Source organism: Notolabrus celidotus, chromosome 20 (genome assembly GCF_009762535.1).
Source record: "Notolabrus celidotus isolate fNotCel1 chromosome 20, fNotCel1.pri, whole genome shotgun sequence".
NCBI lineage: Eukaryota > Metazoa > Chordata > Actinopteri > Labriformes > Labridae > Notolabrus > Notolabrus celidotus.
Window position 1 is genome coordinate 8,851,453 of NC_048291.1, and position 23,317 is coordinate 8,874,769.

General features: G+C 38.5%; 1 protein-coding gene across 3 annotated transcripts in view; it reads right to left on the bottom strand.

Annotated features, from left to right (window-relative positions):
- Positions 1 to 5,768: 5,768 nt before the first annotated feature.
- The window catches only part of sstr3 (somatostatin receptor 3), a 28,743-nt gene continuing 11,194 nt past the window's right edge, over positions 5,769 to 23,317 (bottom strand). Inside the window, exons 1-2 of one of the 3 annotated variants that reach the window (XM_034710556.1) lie at positions 20,317 to 20,708; positions 6,994 to 10,848 (exon numbers count right to left, since the gene is read on the bottom strand). In XM_034710556.1, coding sequence (XP_034566447.1) covers positions 9,389 to 10,762 — 1,374 coding nt within the window. In that variant the 5' untranslated portion in view covers positions 10,763 to 10,848; positions 20,317 to 20,708 and the 3' untranslated portion in view covers positions 6,994 to 9,388. Of the gene's footprint in view, positions 10,849 to 20,316; positions 20,709 to 23,317 lie in introns of those variants that run through there. The other 2 variants (XM_034710554.1, XM_034710555.1) reach the window with 2 other exon arrangements.

Consider the following 23,317-nt stretch of genomic DNA (forward strand, 5'->3'; position numbering starts at 1 on the left):
TCACATTTCCTATACCACCCAAAAGCAAAATATACAAACTTCAAAATTATAAACAATATTTATCCTTCTAAAGAATTACTCTGTGCACACTTTAAATCTGAAGACAATTTATGCTCCCTTTATGAAAATGTGGAGTCGACGAACCATGTTTTCTTCTCATGCCAAACTGTGAAAACCTTCTGGATTGATATCAATGAATGGTTAGAAGTATAAATTAAATCCATTACAATTTCCTTTTCAAAAAATGACATAAGAATTCCTCACTGAATTGTAAAATGATTCCCTCTTCTTACTCAACTTATTTCATTATTTATTTTCTATGTATGTATAATTTTCTCATTTACCCTAAATTAATAAGTGAAGCTGTATTGTTGCAGTGTCCCTAATGATTGTTTATGTATGATGCTTCTACTGAATGTAACCACTGTTTGTTATCTACATCTGAAATAAAGTAAAAAAAAAAAAAGAAAAGAATAAATGACAAGCAGATGAAAAATATCTTTCTTAAAAAATATGTTTACACCTACGTATAGCTTATGTCATGTTTATTCACGTATAAACTCCAGACTTTTACTTTGAAGGATTTTACCACAACGTTATCATGGGTAATTTGATATTCTGCAATGCTGTCACCAGAGAGCAGTATAGGCCTACATCAAGAAAAGTCTAGCAACCACTTGAACACACACAGGCTATGTTCACCCAGCAGGCAAAAGTAACCCAAATCAGATTGTATTATTATTGTTATTTTTTGCACATATGTGACTCAGATCTAATTTACTAGAACAGTATTGGGCCAATTTCATTTGTGGTCCAAAATCAGATGGAGTTCCAATAGCAGTCACATCACTGACTTTTAAACAGGTAAGTATATATATTCTTAATACTATTTACCTTACTCAGATGTCTTCAGAGAAGTCTTTCAAATCCAGTGACAACCCAATCCCACCACACCTGGCTCACTTCCACTGGGTGTGACGTCTTTGTTGATGGTTTTTTTGAACATGTGGATCAGGACTGTGACCAGTTCACATGAGAAGCTTACACAGGCCACATTTAAAAATGAATGTGAACAGCCAAACGAAAGATAACATATATTTACACTTATTATCGGTGTGTCTTAATCTCTCTTTAGAACGCTATATTATTTAGTAGCCGAATTAGACTCTGAGTGTACTTCACTTTAGAAGTGTAAATGAAGATCTCATCACCTCTCTCTGAGTGTGACCCTGTGTTTTTACATAAGAATAACACAAATCTTGTTGTTTGATCTCAAAGGGTCACACACACACACACACACACACACACACACACACACACACACACACACACACACACACACACACACACACACACACACACACTGAACATACTGATCCTCTGCTGCAGCATGAATGTGTGCACTGCCAGCATCTGCAGTATTTTTACAGTGTGGTATTGGTAAATTTAGTCCTCTAATAGTGACTTGAGTATTTCATTTATAATATCTGACAGTGAGTACATTTATAATCATTGACAATGTATTATATTTTTAACCTCTGAAATCAGACATTGAAGCGTCATGAGTTAAAGCTGGTCTGTGAGTCACTTCAAACTGTTTTCCTTCACAGACAGACAGGGAAGGCTGATTGACTTCCTCACATAGAGTTTAATCTGTACAGATTGACAGAGACAATATTACTTTCGCTAACACATTCGTCCCAAAAACTGCAGTTCCTTGAGTGTCCATTTGAGGCTGTTTCCAAAAGTTAGTCAATCCCCATAGAGCCCCATAATTTTCAATTGCTCAGGGCTGTGTTCTTTTTGTCTTTGGTAGCATTGAGGTGAAATCAACGATCACAAACAGTGCAGGACAGGAAGTTGTCTTTGGAATATGGAATATGATTTCAGGTATGACGTTTACTTAAATTTAAATGTTTTTTCTCAATGTGTAAGTCTTTTTGCGTAGATGAGTATATATCATTTATGTTAAAAACCAAACAGAAGCTGCTAAACAAGTTAAAATGTAGCCAACATTGGGGTCCCAAAACCTGCAGTTCCTCAAGTGTCCACTTGGGGTTGTCTCCAAAAGTGAGACAATCCCCATAGAGCCCCATGTTAAAATGTCCAACTAATGATTGATTCCAATGCAGAATCAAACATGTTTACAGCCTGATAAGAAAACTGTTTTAACCCCTGTGGCTCATTTCATTTTCTCATGACAACTGCTTAGGGTTGAATTTGTGTATAACTCACCGGTCTGTATTACAATAAAGCTTAAAATTATGTATAAATTGTGAATTATTTATTTATATTTATATTATAAATGGAGAATTATGGCCAATCTGTCATCTTTGATGAACCTTTTGTTTCTATATATATTCTTGTTGAAATTCTTGTACTGTACACCTTTTTGTTTGCTGCTGTAACTCCATGAATTTCCCTGTTGTGGGACGAATAAAGGAGTATCTTATCTTATCTTATCTTATCTTATCTTAAATGAGGGATGCAGCCTCTTAAAGTGACAGAGCTAACTTTAGGAGTTTAAAGAGCATTTCTGGATACCTGCCACCTAAAGTTTCAGCCTAGACTGAATTGATCTAGTTTAAAAAGAAAAAAGGAGGGTTCAACAAGATACGTTTTTACCTTTAACATATGATATATTTTATTGGTATAGATGTATTTCAATGTTATTTCTAAAGCTCCTGCAAAGAGTTTTTAGCTGATTATCAAATAAATACTGTATATATTCACAGTGATGCCTATTTGTGAACCACAAAGGTAAACAGACCATCAGCAACAACTTTCACAATTTCTATACTGTAATCTTTAATGCTTGTCGCCACTGTGAGGGGGCAGGTGTCAGACCTGATGAGATATTTAGTTAGAAAATGCTCCTGACGCATGGACAGGACAAGATCAGTGAAGAGAAAAGAGGTATTACTTTGTCAGCAGGGGACGCCAAAATTGACACAAAAGTTCCTTACTGGAGCTTTAACATGTTCAAAACAAATAAATATAATAAATTAAATGATATAATGAAATAAATAGAGTACAGTCACACACTATGAGACAAAAATGTCAAACTGTCTTCACACGTGTATTATTAAATACCTGCTTTATTCTTTAAAAATGCTGTTAAACACTCTGGACGTATAACAAGGTTGTACCGAGCTGTGTCTGCTGTGTAAATTTAAAGTGGTCTCAAATTGAGGACTGCAGGTATGTGATTATTGAGAGAAAATTGCAAACACCTGTGTTCATTAAGAGTCCCCCCTCACCACAATCACTGCAGATTGCTCCTTAATACCTGATGAAGAGCCTCAGGGTGGTATTACTGCATTTACTGCACATGACAACAAATCAATCACATTTTAATCACACAAATGCAAACACACACACAAACACACAGACACACATGATGTTGTACATAAGAACACAGTCCTTTCACTCTCCTCGGAGTATTGTGATGTTACACAGAAAAAAAACTGGCTTAGTGTCTTGTTGCTTAGCAACAATGGAAATGTTGTTGTTTCAGTTCTTTAGCTGTAAAGTCTGTGATGATGACCAGAGTATTTTTAGACTCTCAGGGCCACACAGTTAAATGTAGAATAATGATGTATTCAGTATCAAAATAAAAAAATCAGACGTCCTAGAAAACATGTTTCAATGCTGAGCTGGTGTGACTGAGATGAGACACTCATGTCTGAAATATATACAGCGGTGGAAAGACGTTTTTGGACATCCCAAATATTGCATTGAGAATCACTCTCAAGTCTTCAAGTGCAATTTCTTTTAGTACAGTCACAGCCAGGTTTATTTATTTTTTGCCCAGTTTTGAACACATTCTCTGTTATTTGTTGACTTAGATACCGACAATGTTGGGAACTGACATATTGAAACTGTCAAAAATATAGTTTTGTTTGTTTTTCTTGTAAACAATAAACAAAAAAATATAATTTGTATTTGTTTGTGTCTGTCTAATGCTTGAAACAGAAAAATGTTTGAGATTGTGTAAAATTGTAAGGGTGTCCGAAAACTTTTTTCCACCACTGCACATGTAGCTCTGGGCAGGGCCTCCTTAGATTAGCTTAGCATAAAACAAAGAGTGTGGTGTAAACCTGCTGTCTTGGAAAAGTGTTATTTGAAACGTTGTGCTATGTTTGGGAGTAATACAAATAAAAATGGATTGATGGATAACTGCTGTACACTTTATAGTAAACTTGAAAACTTTGTATTAATATCATGTATTAAATCTCAATTATTGGCTCTTTTATTTGCAGAATCAGAAAAAATGTCACTCTGGTTTTACATTATTCCCAATGCACAGACACATAAACTGAAATACTTCTACTACTGCTTTCAAATGAACATCAATGTAATGAGTTAATTAAGAAAATAACACAAATAATAAAGCATTATCAGAGTCTCCTGCCTTCAAGTGGAACTTGGAAAGTTGTGTGGAGAAGTCGTGCAAATGTGGCTTTGCGTTCAAGTGGTAAGCAATCAAACAAGCTGCGCCCTTGCTAACATTAGCTAGTTTGTCTCCTCTAACTATAGAACTTATCACTTACATAATAACGTAATGTATTTGCATGAAACTGGAGTTGATGGCTTTACCATATCTGTGGACGCCATCAGACATGTCACAACTTGTGAACTCAATGCTTTCACAAAATTTTGACTTACGATGTCAGGAATACGATAAGAGGGGGGCAATCATATGACTCATGAACCTGGTAAACACAACCCCATTTGAAGGCCCCAATAGACATGTGCCCTAGTTCTGGTTGTTCTGGGATTCTGACCTATCAGAAGCAAGTAGGCTATTAAGCATTGACTGTATAAATAATGGACACTGTTTTGAAGCCAATCATCGGCAGGAGCCATATTGGTAATGCTGAACTCAACCTAACTTAGTGTGAGGTAAAGAGGCAGGGGTTGAGCCTCCTAGCCTCTTTGTTCCCATCCAGGAGTCAAGTCAGTCATGTCCTTATTTGGGCAAAACTCGTAATCTTAATATCTTATGAACTGTTGCATTAGAACCCCCCCCCCCCCCTTACAGTGTGTGCTGATAGAGAAATTAACTACGTAGAGCCAAGCTGTTTTTTGAACCAGGCTGTAATGTTTATTAATGCTGCAAATATTGTCTTTTTTGAATTGGTGTCTATGTAGTTTCCGGTGTTTCTGCAGCCAGCCTCAAGCAGTTGTTTGATGAATTGCAGTTTATAACACTTCCGCATGGGCTTCATATTTCGAGACCCGAGGTTGGCGCTTGGTATTGACAAACAGCTAGGTAATGATAGATAGCAGTTTAATGGGCAGTGCAATGGTGTTGAGGTAATTACTGTATTGTATCCATACATGTTGCTCGTCCGATTATTCTGCTCTCTTCCCTACCCTTCTGTTTTGATGACCGATGACAGAGGTAATATCATTTGAGAGCTTTGGGATGCAAGGCAGGTCTGAGATTAAGTTATAATATTTAAAAGCGTGCAATACAATGCAAGTGTGCTACCACTTCATGTTGCATTCAAAACACATAAAGGTTCATAGCTGTTTTCACTGTTCTTCCTCTTTGAAGACACCACAGCAGCACAAACTCAACAGCTGATCTGAATATTTCCCTTGCACTCGATGTGAAGCAAGTCTTGTTCAGGATTCCAATATGCAAGACGGCCACTTCACTGCACAGTATCTCAAATCTAATACAATAATACTTGTTCTGTTTTGTCATGGAGTGTTTGCCCTCAGTAAGTGTGAAGAGTGAAGAACAAAGTCATCAAATTCCGTCAAACAAACTTTTATTTCTTCCAGTTGTAAATTTTAATGACATATCAGAGAACCTTTTTGTTTTATGGCACAAAACATTTGATTCTGCAGCTGCTCAAACAAAGACAAAGAAACATGTGAGACATAAATCTTTGTGAACTGCCTCCAGCAGGATTATGATGCAGATTTCCCCTGATGGGTTGAAGGAATCACAAATCACAAACTCTCCATTTTTATACGTTGGGTTGACAGTGTAATCTGCTTTCATTAGGGTTTACGGTCTGTGGGGAAAATGCCCCTGCTCTTGAATCAGAAATGACTTTAGACAAACACAAAGTCAGAAACACTCAGCGAGCACCACAGGGATCATTTTACATCTCCTGCTTTATTCTGCATGCGTGTGTAGCCAGTGTGGATGAGACAACTAAAACACGGCCCAGATAATTGAATCTTTATTGTTCATTAGATAATGTTGCACCTTGTGTTCACCCTGTTGTGTAAAGGGTTTGCATTGTGTGTGTTTGTGTGTTTTGTTTTCTGCCACACAAAGTGAAAACAGCCTGTTAGAGTGAAGCTGCAGCCTGTGGGTGGAGACTCTGACTCATCAGCTGACTCTCACCTCTGTGCTTGGATGGGTTATCACTGCAGGTAGTCTCCAGCACACAGAGTACACACTGGCATTATTTATAGACAACACACACACACACACACACACACACACACACACACACACACACACACACACACACACACACACACACACACACACACACACACAAGGAGGACAAACGAAATGAGGAAAACTCACACACACGCACACACTCACAGTGAATGAATGTTGGCTCTCATCAGACTGCAGCCTCAGGGGCCTCACAAACAGAGTATGAACCATGCAAATCCCTCCATAATGTGACTTTAATGATGGTTTCTGCTGCTCAGAGAAGGTCGGCAGAATGTGTGCGTGTGTGCGTGCGTGTGTGTGTGTATGTGTGTGTGCGCGTGCGGGTGTGTGTGTGTGTCTGTGTGTGTGTGTGGGCTGAAGACCAGCAGAGAGCAGAGCTAACACAGAGAAGGAGCAGAATCATCATTCAGCTTTACATACAGACAGATAAATATAACCAGTGTGCGCTCTCTCTGTGTTTGTGTGTCCTTTCATGAATGAACAGCACTCAGGTGAGTTTTTGAAGAATGATGGAGCATTGTTGTCTCATTGGATGTGGTATGAAGTATCTTTTTCCCCTGTATACACATTTTTTGGGACCCTTTGTCGATTAAATGTGTGACGTTATCAGTAATTGTGGGTTTAATATCTACAACAATGAACACACCTGCTTTATTAACACACCAACAGAGCAGGTTGAAGGATGTGTCATTAGTTCAACTTTCTTCTTAGATGATAAGCGTCACTCCTGAAAAAAAGGAACGAAAAAAGGGCAAATTATTCTGTTTTATTTGTGGAAAATGTCAGACTTGTGCTGGATTCACTGAAGAAGTAGAGTACCCAGAATTATCTTATCTTATTTTAATCATTGTTGTGTGGGATGGTGAACTGATGCAAAAATGTGACCCATTACATAGTAAATGCTTTTTTCCTTGTGATCAATGAAAAAAATGTAAGTTATGATGTTGTTCAAATTGAATGTGTTTTAATCCCTCCTGACCTGAAAGCAGTCAGCAGCAAAGGCTTCTTTAATGTCAAACATCATATGTACAACAAACTCAGTAATGAGTAAAGGTCATCACACACAGCTGGATGCTCGCATAAAATAAAAAAAGGTATTTTTTTTCACTTTAAAGTTGAAAACAAAGTCAATCCATATCAAAGACAAAGTAAATGATTGTATATTTTAAGACCAGTGCTTCAAACCTTGCGCCTCTGATCACATGTGGACTGTGCAGATAGCTACAAATATCTTTAGACAACTTTAGCCTTCAGACTGGCCTTTGCGAAGAATTGTGAGGCACTTTGTTAGACAACACATCAGTGTTTCATTTGAAGAAAACGGTCTTGTTCTCATTTTGAAAAACTCCTGATGATTTTATTTCATCACCCTTTTATTGAATCTATTCTTTCTGTGTCTCTTAAAACAAAAAGGCTCTTTATCAAACTGGCAAGTGAGTGCGCAGGCTTCTAGGTGATTCCAAACCCAACCTGTAGATCTTTATTTTTTACAGCTGCAGCTTAAAACCAGCTCCGTTCTCCATTATCCATTGAATGGTGACTTTTGGCTTCTTTGATGAAGAAGAACTACAGTGAATAAAACAAATTTGACCTAAAATGATGAAGTCATATTTAAAAAATGAGGTGAAATGGCAATAAAAATATATGTTTAGATACTTAGACAGAAATATATTTCATATTTTGGTGGCTAAACTAAGGTGGAGGATCAGGGCTACATTAAGGAAAAGGTGGGCTGTACAAAGGAGGTAAAAAAAAGAGATATTTAGAGAAAAATAAAATATCAATTGTAAGAGAAAAAAGCTCAAAATTAGCAAGATATAGAGTTTATAGTTTATAAAATTAAAGTTGTAAATTCATGCAGAAAAACAAATAAGCGTATAAAAAATATGCATGGAAATTCAATCATGGGAAAAATTTGTGAGTCAACGAGATTCATCCTAATCTTACCTCTCAAGTAATATATAGACTTAAATTTTGAACATATGACCTAAGTCTTGTAAATGTATGATTTTCTTCTTTTAATGTATGACTTTATTCACAAAATTTGATTGTTTTTCCTTCAATAACGCAGTCCTAACACCATGTTGTATTATGTACTTTTTCATTAAAACCAAACAGAAACCTTCAGAGCTGAAAAAATTACTTCAAACCTTGAGTTCCCAAAAATTGCATTTCCTTGAGTATCCATCAGAGGCCGTCTCCAATTGTGAGTCAATCCCCTTAGAGCCCCATGTTAAAGTGTCTGGCTTTGTAGCAGAAATAAACACGTTAACAGCCTTAGCCTGGTAAAAACAAAAAAAGAAGTTTGGGCTTTATAGCTTATTTTTCCACATACAACTACTTTACAGGGCTGAATTTTGTTGACATATTATATTAGGGGTGTGGTCTTTTTGAGTGACAGATGGGAGATGCTAACTGATGCTAGGTGAGACCTTCAATCCCTGAACTTAACCATTGGACTGTGTTGGGTTGTTGAAACCATGCAGTGGTGGCTACATCCAATATTTTAAAAGCTTACTTATAATAAAAAAAGGCAGGTGTTATATAAACACTAATCAACATAGAAGGGTTTTTTGTCGTGCATTTTCAAAAACGTAAATTAATTAACCACCATGTTTTCTGTGTTTAAGGTTGAGATACAGTAATGTTTAAGTACATGATTTTCACACTATAAAATGAAAAGGCTACAAGCACAAGGATCAATAAACATATGAGACTTGATAAAGGCACAACTTTGTACATTCAACCATGCATATGTACAAAATATAAACATGTATCCACTCTGTATGAGGGTAAAACTGTAGCATCTCTTATAATAAGAGTCCACTGATCAAAAATGATCCTAAGGCCTGTTTCAGTTTAAGTGTTCTTCATGTACTTTTATGGTTTAGCTTCATTACAATGATTGATGTGTTTCAGAGGCTGCTGTGAGTCCACCCCTGCCTGTGTGTTCAACTACAAATAGCTGATCTCCAGCGAGGTGCTCTGTTCTTGGTTCTCCTCTGGTAAAGTTTTAACACTCCCGTTCTTCGTCCCGTTAAGCAGCAGAGGGACCGTAAGCAAGGACCCGTTAACGGGGTCAGTCTTGAGTTCCCCAACAGTGTCCCTGTCTTTCGGGGTCGATGGCTGCAGTGAGCTGCTGTTACCGTTCTGGGCGATGCGGTAGATCTCAGTCATTTCTGAGACGTCCTCCTCATCATCGTCGTCTTCGTCCTTGATGGCTCGTCTCAGACTCTCTCTGGGCATGAGCGCCGTCCGCCCTTCCTCTTGCTGCTGCTGCTGCTGCTCCTTTGGCTCGTGGTTCTCCACCTTCCTTGTTGGGCGGCAGAGAGCTTTCCGGAGACCTCTCTTGAAGTTGTCTGACAGGAAGCCGTAGACGATGGGGTTAGCGCAGCTGTTAGCATAGCCAAGCACCACAACAAAGTAATAAAGCCCCTGATACTCTGAGGGCAGCGACATCAGCAGGTTGAGGATGTTGAGGGCATAGAACGGTAACCAGCAGAACACAAACACGGCAACGATGATCACAACCATGCGCGTCACCTTTCTCTCCGACTTCCTGCGTTTGGTGGAGGTGGCGTGGACCTTCTTTCCTGAGCTGCGGATCTTGAAGACGATGAGCAGGTAGCAGAGGCAGATGATGAGGAGGGGGCAGAAGAATCCTACTGTGGCGGTGTAGATGATGAAGGCCGCCCTCCAGATGTTGGCAGGCTGAGGCCAGGCGATGTTGCAGGTCCCTCCAGGTTTCTGAATGTTGGCGAAGATGACGACAGGCAGGACAACAAGAAAGGACAGAGCCCACACTGTGCCGTTCACCACTTTTGCCACTTGAGGGCGCCGCCACTTTGAGGATTTGATGGGGTGGACGACGGCTAGATAGCGATCAATGCTCATGACGGTTAGGCAGAAAATGCTGGTGAACTGGTTGATGGAGTCGACAGTCATGACGAGGCGACACATGAAAGAGCCGAATGGCCATGACTGCAGCGTGTTCTGTACGGCCAGAAAAGGCAGGCCCAGCATGAAGAGCTCGTCTGCTATGGCGAGGTTCAGGATGTAGATGTTTGTCACGGACTCGATCTTAGAGTAGTGCAGCACAATGTGAATCACTAACGTGTTCCCCCCAAGGCCGATGATGCAGACGATGGTGTAGATGAGTGGGATGAGGACCCCCGCCACGCTGGGCCCTGAGAAGGCGTCAGGATCGGTGGAGTTGGTGGAGTTGTACAGTGTCTCGTTCAGATTGCTGTCGTTGAACATCAGGAAGAACAGCGATGGTGAGGGCGAAGGGTCGGCCAAGCTGCCGTTCTCCCACGTCTCCTCCGTCATCTCCAGCCAGGGAGGCGAGGAGACCCCCGCGATGTGCTCCTCCTGTGGCTTTGTCCTTCCGCCGCCTCAGCTCTCATCCATCTGTTCTGTTAGAGAGAAAAAACAATCTGTTATCTGACTGAATATTTGACGTTCTCTACGTGTTCTCATCTCCGAAGAGACTGAAAAGGAATGAATCATAAACCCATCTTCACTAGCCAAGGACAGGAGGAAGGTTTCAGAGTCATACAATCACAATGAGCTTTCTGTGCTGCTGACGTCAAAAGATGCTTCTTTCTTTTAAGAAAACACTGCATTTGTGCACAATGCTGCTTTAAACACTATCAGCAGGCATGTGGACTGTGCTCTCATGAAATATTTAAGGCAATTGTGACACACTTAGTTACTTTACTGAGTAGTTATGGAAAAGGAGATGGAAATAGAAAGCTCTATACAGGGTACATCCAAGATGAGAAAAGCTCCACTGTTACTAGAAGACTCTCAAACATCCAGAGTAACATAGCAAACATGCATTCAAATAAAACTATGTCTATTTTACAGTAAATAATGTATTTAGCATGGTAGATAATGCACATTGTACAGTGATAAATAATTGCTCTTGTACAGGAAAAATACAGAAAATATTAAATGATTTCAATGGAAATTGTAAATTATGTAAGATGCCTTCTGTTACAGCATAATTTTGCGAAAAGAAAATGAGTCAATATAGAAGCATGTTGAGTGTTATAGTAATTAAGGATGTTCCAAAGCGACTCATTCTCTTATCATTTGAATGGAAATTTAAATTCAAGCTAACCGACCATCTAAAGGTAAGAAAAAGCTCAGACAAAAAGTTTAAATTCAGCAGATTGTATTTTACATGGCTATTCACAGGATCACAGAGTTTGCAGGTAAACAGTGTCAATGGGTTTAGGCAAGGCAAGGCAAGGCAGCTTTATTTGTATAGCGCATTTCACACACAAGGGCTACTCAATGTGCTTTACATTAAAACATTAAAAACATTGGAGACATTCAGACAGGCATAAAAGAACATAATTAAAATGACAAATATAATAAAACAGAAAAGAAAAAGAAAATTAGAATATATTAAAAATTACATTAAAATTTTAATTTAAAGTGGGTTAAAATAATCTAAGATAGGAAGGCAGTGGCAAATAAAAAAGTCTTAATCTTGGATTTAAAAGAGGTGAGAGTTGGAGCAGACCTACAGCTTTCAGGGAGTGTGTTCCAGATATATGATGCATAATGACTAAACGCTGCTTCACCATGTTTTCGCTCTGACTCTAGGGACTGAAAGCAGACCAGTACCTGATGACGTCAGAGGTCGAGGTGGTTCATAAAGTAGTAGCAGATCAGCAATGTATTTTGGGCCTAAACCATTCAGTGTTTTATAAACCATCAGCAGGATTTTAAAGTCTATTCTCTGACAGACAGGAAGCCAGTGTAGAGATCTAAGAACTGGAGTGATGTGGTCTACTTTTTTGGTCCTTGTTAGGACTCATGCAGCAGCATTCTGTATGAGCTGCAGCCGTCGGATGGACTTTTTAGGGAGTCCTGTAAAGACCCCATTACAGTAGTCTAGTCTGTTAAAGATAAATGCATGGACGAGTTTTTCTGCATCCTGCTGAGACATAAGTCCTTCAATCCTTGATATATTCTTAAGGTGATAGTAGGCAGACTTTGTAATTGTCTTAATGTGGCTGCTGAAATTAAGGTCTGAGTCTATGATTACACCAAGGTTTCTGGCTTGGTTTGAACATTTCATCATTGCAAATTGGAGCTGAGCAGTGACCTTTAACCTTTCTTCCTTGGCTCCAAAAACAATCATTTCAGTTTTTTCTTTGATTAACTGAAGAAAGTTCTGGCTCGTCCAGTCATTGATTTGTTCAAAGCATTTACTCAGTGTTTGTATGGGACTATAATCCCCTGGTGATATGGTGATGTAAATGTGTGTGTCGTCTGCATAGCTATGGTATTTTATTTAGTTGTTTCTTATTATCTGACCTAAGGGGAGCATGTAGATGTTGAATAGCAGAGGCCCCAGAATGGATCCCTGAGGTACTCCACATACGATTTTCATCCGCTCAGATGTGTATTTACCTATAGACACAAAATAGTCCCGGTCATTTAAATAGGACTTAAGCCAATTTAGTACTGCACCAGAGAGTCCCACCCAGTTTTCAAGTCTGTCCAGTAGTATCTTGTGGTCAACTGTGTCAAAAGCAGCACTAAGATCAAAACAGTCATTTATCATTAGATAATTGTTCAATTGTTGAAAAACAGCTTTTTCAATAATTTTACTTAAAAAAGGGAGGTTTGATATCGGCCTATAGTTGTTCATTTCTGATGCATCTAAATTGTTCTTCTTCAGAGTGGTTTAATTACTGCTGTTTTCATGGCCTGGGGGAAGACACCTGAAAGAAGAGACATGTTGACAATTTGAAGCAGATCTGAGGTCATGCAGTCTGAAACCTTTTTGAAAAATGGTGATGGTATCAAGGCAGCAGGATGAGGATTTCAAATGTTGTATTATATCTTGTAGGTTTTTGTAATTTATTGGATTAAATTGTGTCATAGTGATTGAGTTGTTTTTTGGTGGACACACAGATAACACATTCCCAGTACCTCGTACAGTAGTGCTGACTGCTTGTCTGATTTTCTGAATTTTGGCAGTGAAGAAGGATGCAAATTCATTGCAGGCCTTGGTAGATAAATGTTCAGAGGCCACTGGCACAGGGGGGTTTGTTAGCCTGTCGACTGTAGCAAACGGCGCGTGTATTATCTTTGTTTTTGGAGATAATGTCTGAGAAGAAGGTCTGCCTTGACTTTTTCAGTTCTAGATTAAACATGTGAAGTCTTTCTTTATAAATGTCATAATGAACCTGAAGCTTTGTTTTACACCACCTGTGCTCAGCTTTTCGACATTCCTTTTTTTCATGTTTGACCTGCATGGTATTCCTCCAAGGCGATTTTTTCTTATTGGAGACCACTTTTACTTTAGTTGGTGCAATGGAATCAATAATATTTGTAATTTTTAAAGTGAAATCTTCTACAAGTTCATTTGCAGAGAACCCAGAGAGGGGGGTTATGGAAGAGAAAGCCTGAATAAATATATCACTGGTACTTTCAGTAATGTAACGTTTTGAGATAACCTCAGTTTGAACATTAGTGTTCAAAGATAAATCACTTTCAAAGAAACAGCAGTGATCAGAGAGAGCAACATCAGATACCAGAACCTTGGAAATGTTTAGACCCTTAGAGATAACCAAGTCTAGGATGTGGCCCCTTTTGTGTGTGGGCTGCATCACATGCTGAGTTGTCAAGGACATAACACAGTTCTTCAGTCACTCTGTCCTCAGGTTTGTCAACATGGATGTTAAAATCACCAACAATTAAAACATAAGAGATAGTAGTTCAACATGGTTCATCAGAGAAATCAGTACAGTATTTAGGTGGTCTGTAAATATTAAGAAATATAGACCGAGAGGATGTATTTAACTGAAGAGCCACATATTCAAAAGAATGTAGCAGGACAGGAAACAGGTGACCATTTTGGTGTAGTATTGCTGCTCAACACGGATAGATCAACACACAAGACTGTAGGGCTTATGTTTGGGTCGGCCACTGTTGCATAGCATCAACGCAGAAGTAAAAACCAGGCTTAAGAAACAACAAATGACCCGCATTTCCGGCCTAGGATATTAAAAATACTAATAACTTGTTTAACCGACTAGTACCTCTGGTGTCAACTAGCGATGGTGATGATGTTTAATTATTTAGTTGACAAAACAAGCACATCTCTAGTCGTAGGATTCTGCAAAAGCATCCACAAATGTACTGATTTGTTCAATATGTTTAAGCAATAAAAGTTGCATTGTATTGAGTTATGTGGTACAAGTTTAGAATTTGTTCTTCTATGCATCTTGTGGTTAAAGAAGTGAAACAGTTTTGAAGCTTGGTTTGATTCTTTGCACATTAAAACTCTTTTTTTTTATATAATTTTATTTTATTGAGTGTACAGGTCCAAATACATCAGTACATCCTGTGATTCAAATAATTAGTCGTCTTGATTCCAAATAATAAAAAATAAAATACAAATAAAAACACAACAAACAAGCAAAAGACAGAAACAAAACAAAGAAATCAAATTTCATTTAATAGATTCTGTGTTGTTCATTCACATTACAGATATATTAATTTGATCTCACAGGTAGTGGGTATCCCTTACACCCACTCTGACATGTTTACACCTGTCCACCATACACCTTCACCGACATATAGACTCACACCAACACTAATACCAACACCCACATCCACCCACCCACCCTCACACCCACCCTCACACCCACCCACACACCCACCCACACACCCACACACACACACCCACACCCACACCCACACACATACACACACACACACACACACACGCACACACACGCACACACACACACACACACGTGCGCTAATACAACAAGTCTGAGGGGGGTTCCTTAATGTTTATGGTACTCAGGTGACTTTGTGGCTTCTCTCGTCTACAGAGCTTCATAAATCTTGCTCCATATACTGTCAAATAGTTTTCCTTTATTGCTGTCCTCCGATATTGTCCTTTCAATACTCAAATAATATTTCATGAGTGTTTTCCACATTTGAAGCGTAGGTGCTTCCTTATTTTTCCAATTTTTCAAAATAAGTTTCTTAAAAACTAATGATGAAAACAGAATGTGACATCCAGACGGGTGTCTCATTTTGTCACAGTTTTGGAAAATACAAACAACGGGTGAGAACTCAACTTTGTAATCATATATATTAGACATCCATATTTCAATATCATTCCAAGTTTTCCTAATTTTGGCACAATACCAAAAAGCATGTATCAGGGAGTCGCTGTGGAAGTTACATTTTAAACATCTATCTGAGCAGCTGGGGTCAAATTTATGAATTTTATCTCTACTATAATACATTCTTGTCATTAACTTATACTGGATTAGGCGCAGATTTTCATTAGTGCTTATGTTATATGTTAGTTTTAAGCAATCCTTCCATTTTGTTTTTGCATCTACAGTGTTGAGATCCTCATTCCACTTATCATATAACTTTTGTAACAGTTCTTCGTTGCTTTTGGCCCTGATAAGAATATTATACACAGCACCTACTAGTCTTTTCTTTTTATTTTTTTTGTTTAAAATTTCCTCTAATTCTGTTGATATTCCATTTTCAAGGTTGAGGTTTCCTGTTATCCAGTTTTTCAATTGTAAATACTTAAAAAATTGAGTGTCTATTAGTTGATATTTAGACTTCAATTCTTGAAAGGAAAGAACACAATTTTGGTTTATAATGTCTGATAAATTCTGAATTCCACAGTTAATCCACGTCTCCCAATGGAGCTGGGAGTTTTGAATAGTTATGAATGGGTTATTCCAAATTTTAATGTGTTTCGGGACTCCTATTTCTTCCCCTATTCTTTTTTTTATTTTTTTCCAAGCATTTATGGTACTGTTAATTACAAAATTTACTGTTTTCATTTTGTGATTGGAAAAAAGAGCTAAAAGTAAGTTGTTGGGCTGTAACTGTTGATTTTCTATATGTATCCAAGGCTCCTTGTTTGTGTGGTTTATTACCTGATCAATATAAAACATCTGAGCTGCACTATGATACAGTTCTAAGTCGGGTAGACCAAGGCCTCCTTCTTCTTTTGGGTAGTGCAATATTTTTCTCTTCAGTCGGCAAGCTTTCTTAGCCCAAATAAAGGATGACAGGAGAGAGTTCACTTCTTTGAAAAAATTTTTTGGAGGAGAAATAGGTAATGTCTGAAATACGAACAGAAATTTTGGTAACCACATCATCTTAAAGAGATGTATTCTACCTATTAAATTTATCTTCAAATCACACCACCTGTCCAAGTCTTTTTTCAGGTCTTTAACTAATGGGAGGTAATTGTCCTTGTATAGCTGGAGCTTGTCTGCACTAATATAACAACCAAGATATTTAATATTCCTTGTTTGTACTTTAAATTGCTTTAGCTTTCCCAAATCTTTTGTGTTGTGATCTAGAACCATAACTTCTGTTTTCCCTACATTCATTTTATATCCTGATATCTTTGAGAAGTCCTTCATGATTTCAATAACATATGGGATAGAGCTGTGAACATTGCTTAAGTAAAGTAATAAATCATCTGCAAATAAATTAAGCTTATACTCCTTTGTACCAATTGTAATGCCAGTTATTGGTTCAGTTTGTCGTATTTTTTGAGCTAAAGGTTCTATTGCCAATGCAAACAAAGAAGGTGAGAGGGGACATCCTTGAGCTGTGCCTCTACTTAAGGAAAAGGGCTCTGAAATAATTCCATTTGTATATACTTGTGCCTTTGGAGACTTGTAAATTGTTTTGACCATATTAATAAATCTTAAGGGGAAGTTGTACACCTCTAGTACTTTAAACAAATAATCCAGTTCAAGTCGGTCGAAAGCTTTCTCTGCATCGATCGCCATTAGTGTTAGATCCTTCTTAAATTTTTTTGCATACTGTATCAAAGATATACATGTTCTGACATTAGTTTTTAAGTCTCTGTTTTTTATGAAACCTGTTTGATCATGATGGATAACATCTGGTAATACCTGGGCTAGTCTGTTGTTTAAAGCTTTGGTAATAATTTTTTTATCACAATTAATTAAGCTAATAGGTCTGAAATCAGAAGGCGTATCACATTCTCTGCCAGGTTTTGGTATTACTGAGATTATTGCAGAGTACATTGTTTGTGGGAGTGTTTGGTTAGTTTGGGCAGAGTTTACCATATCCATAAACAGAGAGTCTATACTTGACCAAAATGTTGAATAAAATTCAACTGGAAGGCCGTCCGGTCCTGGAGCTTTTTTTAAGGGGGAAGTTTTAATAGCATCTTTAATCTCTGCCCAAGTCAATTCTTTATTGAGTTCCTCTTTTTGTTCCTCTGATAAACACTTCAAATTAATTGATTTTAGAAAGGGAAGAGGGTCCTGTTCTTTTATTTCAGTTGTGTATAAGTCCTGATAAAAGGATTTAAATTCTCTGTTAATGATCTGATTATTTCTGCAGATAGAATCTGATGTTTTGTTTTTTAATGATATAGGTTGTCTTTTCAATACTTTTTTAACTAGAGATGTTAACTGTTTACCTGATTTATTAGCAGAAATATAGTTGAGTTTGTTACAGTTGTGTCTAAAATCATTGGCTTTCTTGGATAACAAGCTATCGAGTTTCAGCTTTAAGTCCTGTAACTGAGTCGCAGTCCTGTTGTTGACTTGTGTCTTGTGTTTTTTCTCTAAGATCTTTATATGTTCCCTCAGTTTATCGATTTCATTGTTCAAATTTGCTTTCCTTTTTGCTGCAAATCCTAACATTATCCCTCTTATATATGCCTTGAAGGCATCCCATATTACATCTATTGCAGGCCTGTCCTGAGCGTCCCCATCTTTTACATTAGTTTGAATAAATAAGTCGATATGCATCTTAATATACTTCAAAAATTCATTATCCATTATAAATGTCCTATTCATTCTCCATATCCTATGAGATGTTGTGTTTTGTTTTGGGGATATAGTACATGTAACAATGGCATGATCAGATATGATAATTTCATTGATTTTGCTCGATATTACCCTATCCAGAGCTGACTTTGATATAAATATGTAATCTATTCGACTATAGCTTTTTTGAGAGTGTGAGAAGTATGTATAGTCTATTGTATTGGGATGTAAGATTCTCCATATATCTTGTAGTTCGTTTACTGAGAGAAAATTCAAGAGTTTTTTTGGTGGGTTGATTTTCCTGCTCTTAGTTGTGCTATCATGAGAGCTGAAAATATTATTCAGGTCTCCCCCTAGTATAATCACTCCTGAAGGAGAGCTGTCCAGCACATTTTGAATTTTGCTTAAAAATGACATATCTGAAATAGGTGGTTTGTAAATGTTTACAAGGGTGTAGATTTCTCCGAACAGTTCACATTTGACCACTAGGTATCTACCATAGACATCTGCATGTTTGGAGACCAACTTAAATGGTATCCTCTTATTAATTAATATCCCCACCCCCCTACTCCTGGAATTCAATGCTGCTTCAAAGGCCTCCCCCACCCATTGCCTTTTAAGGTATTCTATTTGTCCTGTTTCAAAATGAAGTTCTTGCAAAAAAACAATGTCAGAGGACAATTTTCCTAAATGATATAAGACTTTATGTTTTTTTGTGCCTTCTTGTAGTCCATTCACATTCCAAGTTGCAACCTGGACAGTTATCGGAAGAGTTTGTATTGGATTATTAAGAGCCATATTCTACGTTGGGGTCGACATTTTATTAGCAGTAAAGCCACAAAAGCACCAGGTAGTTGAATATCGTATCAATTTGTCATAAGGAAGCCCCCTAAAGCTGAAGCACACGCAGATGCACATCCATACATACACAAGCACACAAACATATATCACCAACACCAAACACCATAACCCCTTACGTGTATCCCTAAACTCTTTTTTGAGAGACATGCTTTGCTAGAGCTATAAACCCCTAAACCCTGCTCTATTTTGGCATGTCAGCGATGGTCCAATACATCCTACTGCGCTCTCCCACACCAACTCAGACCCGCTTTCTCTCTGAAATACCTGCAAACTCTCATCTCCCTCCATGTAGATGTCAACACCATCTCAACACCCACACATACTCATCACATCCTACCCTATATTATAACTAACCGAGAACTTAGATTTCAGTCCCACATATTTACACAAATAACTCAAATGTATCTATTTATGCACTTTTATACAGTACTCGTTTTACAGGGACACATAAAATGAGCAGAGTGAAAGAAAATAAGTCCCTTTTGTTTGAGGACATCAATTTTACTAAATAAATGAATCAATAAATTGGTTAGATAGGATAATTAAATAAAAAAATAGAAAAGACTACAATTCCCACAGAAATTAAAATATATACATATATACATATATATACATACACATACACATATATATATATATATATACATACATACATACATATATACACACACACACCCACACACGCTTGTATATGTATATACCCATATGTACACACACATACACACACGAATACATAAACAAGAAATAAAAAAAGTAAAAAATATTGATAAGATGAGAAAGAAATAGAAAAAATAAATAAAATGAGAGAGAGAGAGAGAGAGAGAGAGAGAGAGAGAGAGAGAGAGAGAGGATGAGTGAAATAAAGTTCCAATCCACAGACACTTTGCTGTCAGCTCCAGACAAAATTCGGTAAGGGGAGAGAAGATACCAAAACGGCATCAAAGTTCCGCTCTCAGTTTAACTCAGTAACGTGTGGACGTACGCTGCAATTAACTCAGTCCATAGTTCTCTGTTCATCAAGGATATTGTGATATCAAGTCCATTGTTTAGAACTATTGTCATTTGTCCTTATCAGTTCATTTAATTCTGGCTTGGGTACAATTACTTCATGGCCAGCTTCACTAATGAATGCCCATCCGCTCTTTAACCTGGCGTGGCTTACCAGTTAAAAATAAATAATACATTCCTTACCGACCACAGATGTCTTGCCTCAGACCTTGGGATCCCATTATGGATTCTTTTTGATAATAGAGGGGTATTTTTGTTGTAACTCCACTTTGGCCTCCTCAAAGGATCCGAAGCTCATCACTGTCCCTCCGTCCTCCACGCACAGTGTTGCCGGGTGCCGCAGAAATGTCTTTACATTCAGCCGGTGTAGTTGTTCTCTTAAGGGCCAGAACTCAGCTCTCCTTGCGCGGGTCTGAGCGGACATATCCGTAACCACTCTGAAGTTGCTCCCATCTTGTCTCCCCTTGGCCTGTTTCAAGATCTGCAGTTTCTTCTGAAAATGATGGAGCTTGAAGATGATGGCGCGGGGGTGTTTTGCGTTGTCCTTAATTGGCCCCACGCGATGCGCTCTTTCAAAATCCTCTTCCTTTAGTGTTAGGCTCCATTTCTCCTTTAAAGTTTTAACTAAAAAGGTAATCATTGGCAAATCCCTTTCTTCCCTCTCCGGTACGTTCAGGAGTCTTAAATTGTTCTGGCGGTGCCGGTTTTCAAGTTGATCAATGTAATCAGTGGCCAGCTGCATTTTCCTTTCTAATTTGGAGACTCGGTTTTCCTGTGTGTCTAACTTCACTCCTTGATCGTGCATTTCACCTACTAGATTTTCCATTCTTCCATCGAAGGCATCCATTCGCTGAACAACAGAGTTCAGCAGTGTGTTCGTAGAGGCATTGAGTTCCAGTATTTTGTCCAATTTCGATTCCAGTTCGTCGAACCTGGCGTTGTAACTGGATCCTCCCCCTGAAGTTGGCATTTTGTTTTGCTGTCTCGTGAGCATCAGCTATGTGTGGTTGTAGATGTCTTTAAATCAGGTAGTTGTCACCTAAGTGATCCTTGGCTGCTCTTTGTTATGGGACTTCATCCAGTAAATTTAAATGGAACTTTTTTAGCGAGTTTAAATCCACCGCGCTTGACACGCCGTCAGGAGCTCTCAGCCCTTCCGACCTCTCACGCCGCGCATGCTCCTCACGCAATTAAAACTCAACCATAACAAACCGCCATGTTCAGGATGAAGACACACAGAGCAGCTCAGATACAACTCAGAGGACGTGTGATAGAGACAAAAAAAGAAAAACTCTAACTTCAGATAAAGTGATGAAAAAGAGTGGTTAAGATGAATAGAGGAGTCTGACATACAACTGTTGAATCTTAATTGCAGGTACATTGATTTTTATAGCAGCAGCTTCATAAATTAACCACATTGCTTCATTGCACACGATCAATGATGATAATTGACGTTTCATTATCAGCTCAGCAGCACTCTGCTGAACATGAAGTCAGACACAAAGAGGGGGCGTGAGAGTGTGAGGTCTCTGCAGACTCGGAAAACATCTTATGTCAAAGTCAGACTAACGCAATATAAGGAGGATTATATCCCGATCTGTCAGACAATCACTTGTTTCTATTCAGTGTAGTGTGTCATAGTGAATGACAATTAGCCTCACACTCTACACGCCGCAAGCGTAAACAAACAAAATGGCGAAGCAAAAGAAAAATGATGAAGTCGGTGCTGCAAGATGGAACTATGAGACAGAGTTTGTCGAGCTACATGGTAACAACATCCCAGCTTTATGATGTTTCAGCGAGGGATTATCATGATAGATGTAAAAAGTAGAAAGATTGCTGAAAAATAGACGCACTTTAGCTACTTGGTGAGAGTGCTTTGAAACAAAAATGGCAGATGAGCTTCAAGTCTTTCTTTATCTCAGTGTTAAGATTCTGCAGACTGAAGCACAGCTGCTCTGCATTTTGATCAACAGAGTACTAATAATAACAGATTCAAGCTGTCTTCTTCCACGGCTGTTGGTCACATATCTGCTGTGATCCCGTCTCGAATGAGCTATGAGGTTTGATGTGTGTTTAAACTGTTTCTAGTAGTTCCTTCTCTTGAATATTCTGTGTGACGGATCTTACAAACTGCATGTTGCTGACCCGACCCAGAGATAGTGTAACACTCCCACACTGCTGGTATTTTCTTTCACATTATCCACGAAGACAAATCACAGTAAGTGTATCTGGTGACGTCTAGGAATGCACTGATCTGATCCTGGTATCCGATATCAGCTAGATTGGACTCAAAACGCTAGATCAGATATCGGTGACAAAGGGCCGATATATAGCACTGATCCATATGGCAGATCTCTTCAACTCAGTTCTATGCTTTTCTGTGTTTACAACAGCCATGTGCGTCTCCTACGTCATCAGCTACGGCCGGTCTGTGCAATTTTGCCCGGTGGAGCATGATGGAGGGTAACTACAGAGGCTCTGCAGTTTAGGTGCATGTCAGGCTTCTTTTGCTAACAACTCTGCCGGAAATTTGCAACATGTGCAGCAGTAATGTTTCGATGGATGGCAGTCACGCTGAAAAATATAATGGAAACTCAAAGGAAGAAGTTTACGTGAGCTGTAGCGTACTGCAAAGAAACAAGAAACCTTCTAAAAATGGATTCAAAGTGTGAAAAAACTGACAGGTTATTGGATTTAATTGTTCCGGATCCTTGAAATTAAGGGATTCCAGCCTCTGGCACTTAGCACTTGAAACCCAGGTACAGTTCAACATCATGTCAGAAAAGCCTTAAGTTGCCAAAACATGATTCTATCCTCACATTAAGGAATAGAGATTGTTAAATCAATACCAGGATCAGATCGGATCGGCTAGTATGGGTATCGGCAGATACCAAAGCCCAGGTATTGATATCGGTATCAGGACCTAAAAAGTAGGATCAGTGCATCCCTAGTGACGTCTCCTAGCTTGATGCTACACTACACATCAGATTAACATTGGCTGAAGACATTGGTGAAACCAAAGTTGAATTGATACATCAGTGCATTCCTCATGGACCACCCCATGTATGTTTGTATAGAAATGGGCATTGAATTATAAAATGTTCATTGTGGGGCGCTGGTGGCCTAGCTGTCTAAGCGCCCCACATACAGAGGCCATAGTCCTAGTCGCAGAGGTTGACTC